Source organism: Eleutherodactylus coqui, chromosome 12, assembly GCF_035609145.1.
Source record: "Eleutherodactylus coqui strain aEleCoq1 chromosome 12, aEleCoq1.hap1, whole genome shotgun sequence".
Lineage (NCBI taxonomy): Eukaryota > Metazoa > Chordata > Amphibia > Anura > Eleutherodactylidae > Eleutherodactylus > Eleutherodactylus coqui.
Window position 1 is genome coordinate 93042762 of NC_089848.1, and position 12587 is coordinate 93055348.

At 44.5% G+C, this 12587-nt stretch overlaps 1 protein-coding gene across 4 annotated transcripts in view; it reads left to right on the plus strand.

Annotated features, from left to right (window-relative positions):
* Nucleotides 1-12587, plus strand: part of CDK14 (cyclin dependent kinase 14) — a 509998-nt gene that overhangs the window by 70749 nt on the left and 426662 nt on the right. For 2 of the 4 annotated variants that reach the window (XM_066584666.1, XM_066584664.1), the window contains exon 3: nt 8745-8843. The exons of the other annotated variants lie outside the window; for them this stretch is intronic. In XM_066584666.1, coding sequence (XP_066440763.1) covers nt 8745-8843 — 99 coding nt within the window. The remainder of the gene's footprint in view (nt 1-8744; nt 8844-12587) is intronic. 4 annotated transcript variants of the gene reach the window in all.

Sequence of the window (12587 nt, forward strand, 5' to 3'; positions counted from 1 at the left end):
ACTCGCACACAGATATATGTGCGCACTGCACAACTCAGCGGTGTGATACTTACATGTGGGTAGCTGCAAAATAGGAATCTGTAAAAATAGTGTTTTTCTGGCAATCTCAATTTCCAAAAATGTAATAGTTCTTATTAAAACTAAGCAAAACGGTGTCAGACTTTACTAACACTTTTTGATACGTTTCTGGGCCCTAGTTCACCTAATTGTTAAAATGGCCTTATCTGTGAATAAACCCTTTTCCGATGATTTTCTGCTGCTTCTATGAATATAGACAATTTACTGAGAATTCAGGGTCAAATCCATATAAAAATCACTACAAAGTGCCAATACTTACTGATACAATGGTACAAGGGCAGGTAGAAACAGCAGTTCCCAGCTGCACGTAGATAGCAAAAATGTCATATGGGCCCTCTTCAGAGATGTCTTTCTGACTTATCGATTGCGCATAACTGGTGATGATACTATCCAGGACATTCAGAAGCGATCCATGTGAAAAAAATTCTGAATGGCCGGTGACGACTATCTTGGATTCTGCCCAATCAACATTTCAATGGGAAAGGGGTCATGGGATGCAAGATTTAAGGGTACAATTTCATTAGTAATTGATGGGTGCAGTTATATTTTCAGTAGCTGCAACCATTTTCAGGTTATGGCTGACATCCTGTTGAGTATTAATAGTTATGTTAAGTGGTATGGAAAATATTAATTTCGTTGGGTACAGCCGAAAGAGGACCACACTAAGCTGAGCACTTCTGCCACTTCGTTTCAGCATTCATTGGGAGTCTCAACACCCAGACCTCCACTGATGAAAACTTGTAACACGTCCCTTCAACATTAGTGCTCAGTTAAAAAGGGGTGGTATGAGAATAGAAAAAAGGCTTTTTTTTTTTTTTTAACAGAAACAGTGCCCCCTTGTTCATAGGATGTCCCTGGTATTGCAGGTCAGCTCTATTCAGTTCAATAGACTAAGCTGCAATACCATGTACAGCCCATAGGTACCAGTGGTAGACCTTTTCTTTGTCTAATCTGACCAATTGGTTTGCAATGGCAAGAAAAAAGTATTCAATTGAATCTTAGTTTAAACAGTTTTATCAGTAAATTTGCTACATAATTTTTGAGACCAGATACTTTAATAAACTTATTTCCAAGACTTTAAAACAAGTGGAACCTTTTAATATCTGTTTCCCTGGTTACATAATGCACTGTGTAAGGCCTGAGTAATGTGGATGATGTAAGTGTCTCGCTGGACTGGGTGGTTCTATTACTTTTGCCTTTTAACGATGGTGTAATGCATGACCTATGTTCTTTCTAGAATTTTAAACGCGATTTGCGTTTTTCTTTTCATTTTTCCGCGCCTATAATGCGTAAACCGTTTGCTCATCTGACCGAGCCCTTATTCTGTTAATCACTGTAGTTTGTCTAACACTTAATCAGAGGGCCCAGTGCACACAGGCGTATTTGCATTGGGGAATCAGGAGTGGACGTCCGCCTCTGGATTGCGTAGCAAATAGAAAATTGCTTCTCCCTGTCCACGAGTGGAAATCAATAGCGTTTATTTATTTTTTTTTTTTTATTCTCCCCCCCCCCCCCCCCTTCTGCTCGAGAGGGGAAAAATTGCAGGATGTTCTATTTTGGCGCTTATTCCGCACGGACAGCTTCCATTGAAGTCAATGGAAGCTGACCGATCCGCAGCACTTCCGCAGCTGTCTCTGCGGACAGGCTGCGGAATCCACATCATCGCCTTGTGGGGGTGAGACGGCATCTGAACTGCACGTGTGCCGACCCGACCGGTACATCCGCAAGACAGATCCGGACAGGCCAGCAGTGGATTCCGTCTGTGAGCTCGGCTAGTGACCCTGAGTACCTCCTTAAACTGCACTGCGGATGACTGCGGCGGTCTGCAGGGGGTCATGCGCAGTACAGTTTTGTTTTTTTTCCCTTCTCATTTTGTATTTCCCACGCCATTGCTTAGCGATGATGCCAGTATACGCAGCTCATACACAATGTTAAATTGCATATGGGCTGCGGGTCAGACGGCCTCCTTTGACTTCACTCAGACGAGCATATTTAGCGTGCATATTACGCACATACTCTCCTATGAGCGTAATACGCAGTACACAACAAATACGCATGTAACGTGTATTTACTGTGTGTAATACGCAGATCGGAATGGCCCATGGTAAATCAATAAGGCATGCAAAAAATACCTGCGTAATACGCAGGCTAAATATGCGCATCTGAGTGAACCCTAAGGCTGGGTTCATATAGGGTGGATTTGCTGCGGCAATTCCGTACGGAATTTCGCCGCGGCAAGTCCGCCTGCGGCCGCTAATCCCGGGATTAGCTAACCATGTGGATGAGATTTCTCAGAAATCTGGTCCACGCGGGACGGCGAATCCGCCGCGGCAAAGCTGGCAGAAGCCGGCGCTGTGGCATGCATTCGCCGGCGCAGCGGAAGAGCGAGCGGGCAGGCCGCTTCAAAACCCGCGGCTAAGTGCCGCGGGCTTTGAAGCAGCGCTTCTCCCGGCAGAAATCTTGCGGTTTTTCGCTGCGGCCAAACCACGAGATTTCCGCCAGGAATCCGCCCCGTGTGAACTAAGCCTAAGGCCGGCTTCACGCGGGCCTATTTGCTCATACAAAACACGGAGAATAGAACCCATTTACTTTCAATGGGTTCGTTCACATGCGCATATTTTTTGTGCGGATTTCGCTTGTGCAAAAAAAAAAAAAAGGAATATCTTCTATTTTTCTGACTACTTGCGCGCTAAAGGTCTCAGTAGAAGTGTGTGTGTGTGTGTGTGTTGCACTAATGCACTATGGTAGGAAATGTGTGAAGCACTGCGTAATTGGGCAAGAAAAAGAACACATCTGGAACTCCTTAATCCTTTCAATTGGTGCGTCTTTGTTTGTCGCGTGTAAATGGACATATTTTGTGGGCGCTAAAAGTACAGTAAAATATGCCAATGTGTGCGCAAAAAAAACCGCAACTACGCCTACACCGGAGTGAAGTCGGTCTAACAGTTCTCTGATTTGGAACCCTAGAATAAGATGATTGGATGAGTATGGCAGCGGAAGAAAAACCACAAATGTAGCGAACGGTTCTGTCCAGTCGATGCTGCTGGTAGGCGAGGAGTCCAAGAAAAGTGCTAAAACAGAACATTTTACAGCTTTATTAGGATTAGATTAAATTATCACTTGCTGCACAAAAAGACAAAACCCAACAATGTTCCTACAGAAGCCCTGGAAGTGGCTGCTGTGCTATAAATGTCAGCACACGCGGGTCATTCCTGGGGGACATGTGCCGCTCGGGCCCAGCTGTGCAAGCAGCTGACGGTAGAGACTTGACATTGTTGACTGATGGATGAAGAAGTCTGTAATTTCACCATAAATGCAAATATCACAAGTATTTACACTGGAAAATATAGTTAGGGCTCATTCCCACGAGCATATGGAATACGCAGTGAATAGAACCCGTTGATTTCGATGGGTTCCTTCAGATGGCCAGCTGATCCACAAGGATCACAAAAGCAGTAGGCTCCCAAGTCAACTATTGCTAACCTATCTTGAGGATAGGTCCTCAGACTCCTCAATAGTTAATGCCCAGAATACCCTTTGAAGAGTGGACATCCTTGGCTTTATCATGTGTTGAATGGTATGGTATATACTCCATATTCTGTTGTGACATCTGCAAGCTTTAGGTTGAGGTTTAAAGAGCCAAAATGTTGGATGTACTTAAGGCCCCTTATACAATAGGCAGTTGTCCGAACCTTCTGATTTCGGTGGGATCAGATGGCCCTTTCCAATGTCAGACTGGGGTACATAGGCTCCACCAAGAGAAAGGCCTTTAGTTGCTTAGAGTTTACCTTGGGTTCCTTTGTGACCTTGCGGACTATTATATGCCTTGCTCTTAGTATATATTTGCAACCTCTTGAGGCCATGGGAACACCAATGCAGATACTTAGATTGTGTGATTGACTCCTACAGACAACAGAAACTATACAGTACTTCAGATTTCCAGGCACCTCCAGACTTGCAAAAACAAACAGATGCATGTTCCATGCATGATAAAAGAATTATTTGCAATCTGTCATGATTGGGTGTGATATGTGCAGTGATATGTTGCATAGGAAATCGGTCCAGCTAAAATACTGGCTTAGTTGGAACAAAACCAAAGTTATGACTCTATAAAAGAAACTTACTAGTTGCCACTAGGCTACTAGCACACGGATTCTGCATGGGGAATCCCGCACAGAATCTGCCCCTGCCCGCTGCTGGCGACCCAGCTGAACTATCATTTCTTCTGTTACCTCCCCTTCCCCGCCCCTCGCCACTATTTGCAATGGGAGGGGGGGATGGGTGGAGCTAAGTGCTGGGACTTAGCTCCGCCACCGTCTCGCCCCCTCCTATTGCAAATAGTGGCAAGGGGCGGAGTGGGGGTGGGAGCTCAGTTCCTGCTCCTGGCTCTTCCATCCCCCCCCCCCTCTGCAGACAAGGACACCGTATATCGGCTCGGCGTGAAAACCAAGCCGATATACGGTCGTCTAAATAAGCCCTCAGAATTTGTCGAGAGAAAGCAATTTTTGTTTAAAAAAAATTCTTCCCTTTTTAGAAAGTAATAAAACATACAAAACTGTATAAATTCGGTATCGCAGTAATCATGCTAACTCACAGAAAAAAGTTCATAGGTCATTTTTACTGCACCATGAAGGCCATAAAAACGAACCTACCCCTCACCTCCTAAAATTGGCGCGAGTACATTTTTTCATTTCCCCCCACTTAAACATTTTAATAGTTTTTCAGTACATTATATGGTATATTTAAAAAAAGATAACTCGTCTCGCTAAAAGGCGAGCCCTTATACGACTATGTCGATGGGAAAATAAAAAAGGTTATTGCTCTTGAAAGGTGGATACCAAAAAATGGAAAAAAAAAGAAAACACTGTTTGACTCATTATTACAGTTATGCTTAACGCCTTCAAGACCAAACTCCGGAAGACGACCACCCATTACAGTTGCTCTCAGTTGAGTTGATTTCCTACTTCTCTGGAGTTGAAGCAAACAGTGTAAAGTAATGACTAGAGTTGAGAGAACGTACTCTGCCGAGCTTGATGTTCGTTCGAGTATTAGCGTACTCGATGGTGCTCGTTACTCGAATGAGCATCAAGCCGTGTTCAACCCTGCCCCAGTTTTTGGCCCCTCCCCGCCGTGACGCAGCACGCGTCATTGGCAAATTTTTTGTCTTGGGAGAGAGACAGACAGACACTTAAGAAAAAAAAGCTCTGGACCCGACGCCCCACATACAAAAATGCTCGAGTCTCCCATTGTAGTCAATGGGGTTCGCTACTCGAGTAGAGCTCTCGAATTTTACGAAAAGCTCGACTCGAATAACGCGGACCCGAGCATTTGGGGGCTCGCTCATCTCTAGTAATGAGCACAGGTCCTTGTATCTTCACACATCCTCATTGTCTATATGGAACACATACCATTATATGCACATACACTTCTTTTTGGTTTTCAGGCCATTAAGTTTCTTCCTCAGATCGAGCGTCCCTAATTAACATCTTGAGTCCCGTTGTAAGGTTAGATGGAATTGCTTTCAATTAAAGTAAACTATTGGGATAATCCCACACCTGTTGCAGCTGCTTTCCCCTATGTGAAGTATATTTATAGGATTTACGTGCTGATAGACATCTCTGCAGCATGTAAAACAGAAGAGATACTCCACTGCGATGAATAATCCCCGCGCTACTTAAGATATATTTACTGGAGAGGGTTTGTGCTAAGAATGGTTTCATGGTCATCAGTCTTTCTTAGGATTTGCTGTTTAATGTCGGCCAACTGTGGGAAATTTGATGGTTGGGTAGATAAAAGGATTCCGTGTCTGTAATGAACAAACTCTGCATTTATTTGCACCATTAAAATGACTTTGTTCTGAAAAAAAAGTTCTAGTTTTTCTACCAAAACAAAACAGAATTAAGATTCCTTCCACCCGTAATCACTAATGTACAGTTTTATACATAGTTATGTCACTTTGCAAATATATTACATTACTTATCCTGTACTGATCCTGAGTTACATCCTGTATTATACTCCAGGGCTGCACTCACTATTCTGCTGGTGGAGTCACTGTGTACATACATTACTTATCCTGTACTGATCCTGAGTTACACCATGTATTATACTCCAGAGCTGCACTCACTATTCTGCTGGGGGAGTCACTGTGTACATATATTACATTACTTATCCTGTACTGATCCTGAGTTACATCCTGTATTATACACCAGAGCTGCACTCACTATTCTGCTGGTGGAGTCACTGTGTACATACATTACTTATCCTGTACTGATCCTGAGTTACATCCTGTATTATACTCCAGAGCTGCACTCACTATTCTGCTGGTGGAGTCACTGTGTACATACATTACATTACTTATCCTGTACTGCTCCTGCGTTACATCCTGTATTATACTCCAGAGCTGCATTCACTATTCTGCTGGTGGAGTCACTGTGTACATACATACATTACATTACTTATCCTGTACTGATCCTGCGTTACATCCTGTATTATACTCCAGAGCTGCATTCACTATTCTGCTGGTGGAGTCACTGTGTACATTCATTACATTACTTATCATGTTCTGTTCCTGAGTTACATCCTGTATTATACTTCAGAGCTGCACTCACTATTCTGCTGGTGGAGTCACTGTGTACATACATTACATTACTTATCCTGAGTTACATCCTGTATTATACTCCAGAGCTGCACTCACTATTCTGCTGGTGGAGTCACTGTGTACATACATTACATTACTTATCCTGAGTTACATCCTGTATTATACTCCAGAGCTGCACTCACTATTCTGCTGGTGGAGTCACTGTGTACATACATTACATTACTTATCCTGTACTGCTCCTGCGTTACATCCTGTATTATACTCCAGAGCTGCATTCACTATTCTGCTGGTGGAGTCACTGTGTACATACATACATTACATTACTTATCCTGTACTGATCCTGCGTTACATCCTGTATTATACTCCAGAGCTGCATTCACTATTCTGCTGGTGGAGTCACTGTGTACATTCATTACATTACTTATCATGTTCTGTTCCTGAGTTACATCCTGTATTATACTTCAGAGCTGCACTCACTATTCTGCTGGTGGAGTCACTGTGTACATACATTACATTACTTATCCTGAGTTACATCCTGTATTATACTCCAGAGCTGCACTCACTATTCTGCTGGTGGAGTCACTGTGTACATACATTACATTACTTATCCTGAGTTACATCCTGTATTATACTCCAGAGCTGCACTCACTATTCTGCTGGTGGAGTCACTGTGTACATACATTACATTACTTATCCTGTACTGCTCCTGCGTTACATCCTGTATTATACTCCAGAGCTGCATTCACTATTCTGCTGGTGGAGTCACTGTGTACATACATTACATTGCTTATCCTGTACTGATCCTGCGTTACATCCTGTATTATACTCCAGAGCTGCATTCACTATTCTGCTGGTGGAGTCACTGTGTACATACATTACATTACTTATCATGTACTGTTCCTGAGTTACATCCTGTATTATACTTCAGAGCTGCACTCACTATTCTGCTGGTGGAGTCACTGTGTACATTACATTACCTTACTTATCCTGTACTGATCCTGAGTTTCATCCTGTATTATACTCCAGAGCTGCACTCACTGTTCTGCTGGTGGAGTCACTGTGTACATTACATTACTTATCCTGTACTGATCCTGAGTTACATCCTGTATTATACTCCAGAGCTGCACTCACTATTCTGCTGGTGGAGTCACTGTGTACATACATTACATTACTTATCATTTACTGTTCCTGAGTTACATCCTGTATTATACTTCAGAGCTGCACTCACTGTTCTGCTGGTGGAGTCACTGTGTACATTACATTACCTTACTTATCCTGTACTGATCCTGAGTTTCATCCTGTATTATACTCCAGAGCTGCACTCACTGTTCTGCTGGTGGAGTCACTGTGTACATTACATTACTTATCCTGTACTGATCCTGAGTTTCATCCTGTATTATACTCCAGAGCTGCACTCACTATTCTGCTGGTGGAGTCCGCAGCGGAATTCGACCCTGTGCTCGACCGTTGACGCCGCATACCTGTCATTTCTCTGTTTTTTATGTAATGCGGATGGTCTGGATGGCGAACCGTAGGACATGCGCAGTACAGATTTTCCCGCCTGTCACCAGGAAGGGCCGCGGGTTGGATGGCTTCCATTGACCTCAGAGGAAGCCGCCCGTGCAGTCCCCGCACAAAAATATAGCATGCTGCAAATTTTTTTCATCCGCGAGCAGAAAATCGCAATTGATTTCTGCTCGTGTGCAGGAAAAAATACTTTTCCGTTGCATGCTATGGGTGGTATTTGTTGCGGAATCGGAAAATGCACATCATAGAGTGGGGGCTCCAGACCCCCTGTATTAGTCAGACGTAACCCCTTTCACAAGCAAAAGCCTCATTGTAGGATATAGGCACTTGTGCCACTGTTTTAGCAGCATAAGACCAATAACACATAAAGAAAAACTTAGCAACCTTGCAAACCGTCTTAATTAAATATCTCCTACCGTTTTGTGTGAGCAGCTTCTATGCAGATTTATGTGTCTCAGTAGTTACAAGTAGCCCCTGTGTGTAGTCTGATCCTGCAGTCCGGTGTTACTCCCTTCCATCTATCCTTTTCTACTGTCTCTAGGTTAGCAAGAAGGCGGGTCGAGAAGCGGAGGAACACATGACTACAGAACCAGACCAATGGAGATACATAGGCCCGCATAGGAGCTGTAAACACAAAATGGTAAGTATAGATGTTATCCTCAAGCTTTCCCCAACTCCCTGAATAACCAATCTGCTTATTGACCAGTGAACTGAGGGCAGATCGTTGTACAAGTAGACAGATTTAACATTCCAAGTCCTGGGAAAGCAGGGTTACAAGCCAAGTGGAAGTAGGGTAGCCACCTGGCTAGAGAATGAGTTAAAGTATTTCATGGTGTGGTTACTGCCCAGCCAGAGGTACAGAGTTGAGGAGGGCACAAAGAAGGAGCACTATTACTTTTAGGGGCACTAAAGGGGGCACTATTACTTTTAGGGGCACTAAAGGGGGCACTATTACTTTTGGGGCCACTAAAGGGGGCACTGTTACTTTTGGGGCCACTAAAGGGGGCACTGTTACTTTTGGGGCCACTAAAGGGGGCACTGTTACTTTTGGGGCCACTAAAGGGGGCACTGTTACTTTTGGGGCCACTAAAGGGGGCACTATTACTTTTGGGGCCACTAAAGGGGGCACTATTACTTTTGGGGCCACTAAAGGGGGCACTATTACTTTTGGGGCCACCAAAGGGGGCATGATTACTATTGGAACCACTAAGAGAGGGTATAACTACTATTGGGGCCACCGAAAGGGAGCACTATTATTACTGGGCCCGCTTGAATAACCAAGGTAATATCATGCATTGTGAAAAGCCACCAAGGTAATATCGGACCGATACTGCACTTTTAAACTTGCGATTCTTGGTCTGAGTGCGATTTTCATGCACATGAAAAAACTCGCAAGTGTTTCCAATATTTTCAAAAATTGGTAAAATTGCATTGGACTTGCATGCAAAGTGCCAGTGCGGTGCAGTGGTTTTCTTTTTATTTGTTTTTTTTTTCAGATAATGGTCGATTTCTTGCGAGGAATCAGCCCAAAAATAGGACATGCAGTGTTTTTTGTTTTTTTTTTACAATGAGAATAAACAGATTTTAAATGAGTGTGTTATTTTTACTCGCAAATTCTGTCCATATCGTTAACGGACGGAACTTGCATGTGAAAATCGCCCGTGTGAATCCACCCTAATACTACTTACTGCTATGACGGTTAGCGCATAACCTACACATACGATCCGCCAGTCTTAGTAAATCTGGGCCGTTCCCTTCCGCGCCCGTCCCGGTCTTTGCTTTGCGGCTCCCTGGTGGCAGCTCTTGCTGTTTGCTGCGGGGTCATTAGCTGACTATACTGTACATTGTTACTTAGCGCTCCGACTGTAACTTTCAGAGCCTTCAGATTGTTATCTAACTTAATTTCTTTCTAACAACACTAATTGCTTTCCTGCTGAGCATGGGAAGAAAATCCGAATGGATCCTGATGAGTTGTGACCTCCTGATTAAACGGATCATTAATTGCTATATTGTTCTATCGCTGTAATAATACAGCCGGCACTTTGGACCTTGTGATCTGTCCTCAGGAACGAGCATGGTCCTCCGTGAAAGATCACCTGTAGCTACAAGGGTCTATATGTGTTGTGGTCTTGACTTCTTCACTGTTGGGGCTCCGTTGCACGGTCTTCTTTCCAGCTGTTATAAAATACGTAAAGGTCGGAAGGGGTACGGTTTATCCTTGTGAAGAGCGCCAAACAAGTTAACAGAGACTTCTAGGTCATGCAACGCTTCTATGGAAACTTTGGTGTGCAAATGGGAGATGGAACAATGCCTCTGCAGCGCCACCTATGGGAAGGTAGCCTCCTAATAAGTCAATAGGCCTTGTAATGTGAATCAGGATATAAGCCCCACCTGAATATTCTATATAAGGACCTTATACCCATGTACAGACGGCTGTATTTGGGTACTTGCCCCTCTTCAGTCTGCAGTAGGGTTCTGGTTGGCCTGTGATGTAGTTGGGAGGGGTAATGTTACTCCCGTGGAGGGCGCCAAGTAGACATAAGACTTCTAAGCATAACGCCTCGTTCGCATGAGCGGTTTTAGCACAGAATAGACGCCTGCAAAAAATCGCACGAAAAATAGCGTGAATGGGCGATTTCCAGCTTCCAAGTCCTGAGCTTACTTAGCGGTGTAATTGCCCGTTCACGCGATCGGGACATGCATGTTGCAGAAAAAATGCGCTGCTGTTCGGAATTCCCTCAGTCGGTAGAAGTCCTCCTAATGATTAATGCCTAAACTACAGGCACCTGTCTTCTTTTTCGAGCGTTGCACACAGCTAAACTCCCTCCCTTTTTGTCCAGCTCCCATAGGAGTCTATGGAGACTCCTGCGCATCACGCACCACAGATAGGTCAGGTCCTACCTTTTCACACAGCACGGACCTTAGATGCAGGCATTGTAGCCACGCATGTCCTATCTTTGGAAGGTGCGATTTTATTTTTTTTTTTCATGAGGTTTTTTTTTTTGTTATTCTTTTCCTATAGAGAAGTCTATAGAAAAACAACTTAAAATAAAAACAGCATGCCGTACCTAGAAATGCCATAGATCAAAACTAGAGATGAGCGAATGTGCTCGTTTAGAGCAGGGGCGTAACTAAAGGCTCAGGGGTCCTGATGCAAAACGTGAGCTGGGGCCCCCCCCTATCTGTATCTGTACCCGTACCCATACCTAAACCGTGCTGCACAGAGGCATAACTTGAAGCTTCTGGGCCCCAATGCAAAACCTGTAACAGGGCCCCCAACTATAATGCTTTATTCATAGTACTGGGCTCCCTATATGGGGAAGAGAGGCCTTATGGGCCCCTAAGGCTCCTGGGCCCGGGTGCAACCGCATCCCCTGCACCCTCTATAGTTACGCCCCTGGTTTAGAGCAATTACTCGATCGAGCATCGCTTTTTTCAAGTAACTGCCTGATCAGGCGAAAAGATTCGGGGGCCGCCGGGGGTGAGCGGGGGGTTACGGTGGGGAGTAGGGGTTATAAAGAGCGAGAGAGAGCTTCCCCCTGCTACCTCCCCCCAGATTCACGGAGACATATTTGCGTGTGCAATATGCAGAAAATAGAACACTTTGATTTCGATTGGTTCGGTCACATTTGCGTATTTTTCCTGCATGCTAAAAGAAAAACACAGCCTGCTCTATTTTCTTGCGCATTTGCGCACCAAGGATCCCCATAGAAATCCATGGCAGGTGTGTAAATGCCAGTGCAATACGCCAGGGGATGCATGATACGCTATGAAATTCCGCTGAAAAAAAGAACCCATCTGGAATTCATTAGACTAATTGGCCGTTTCAATCGATGCGTCTTTGTTTGCAATGCGCAAATGATCATGCCTTGCGGGCAGAAAAAGTGCCGCGAGTTTTGAAGCTGTGCTTATCCCGCGGAAATCGTACGTTTTTTCGCTGCGGCAAAACCACAAGATTTCCACGGTGAAACAGTGCCTGGGGAACCCAGCATTGGGGCTCCTTCAGACGGGCATATGCGTTTTTTCTGCATGCCCAAGTGAACTAGGTGCTTTTGCGTGCGTATCCATTCCTTTTACTGTACTTTTTGTGCACACAGGGCACATTCACATGGGCACGGGGCACACCCCTGCCCTTATTTAAAAGGCTATTTAGTCTAGTGAGGTCCAGATGTCTTCTTTCCCCTGCGGTTTTGCGCTGTATTTCACGCATCCCCTTGCGTTCGCATATGCAATCCCCCTATAGACTTCTATGGGGCCCTATGGAGCTCCAGTGCGCACAAAATGGAGCATGTTCTATTTTTTGCGCACGCGAAAAGAGAAAAAGAGAACAAACCCATTAAAATCAGTGGGTTCTAGTCTCTAAAATTTTCGCGTGCACAAAAAC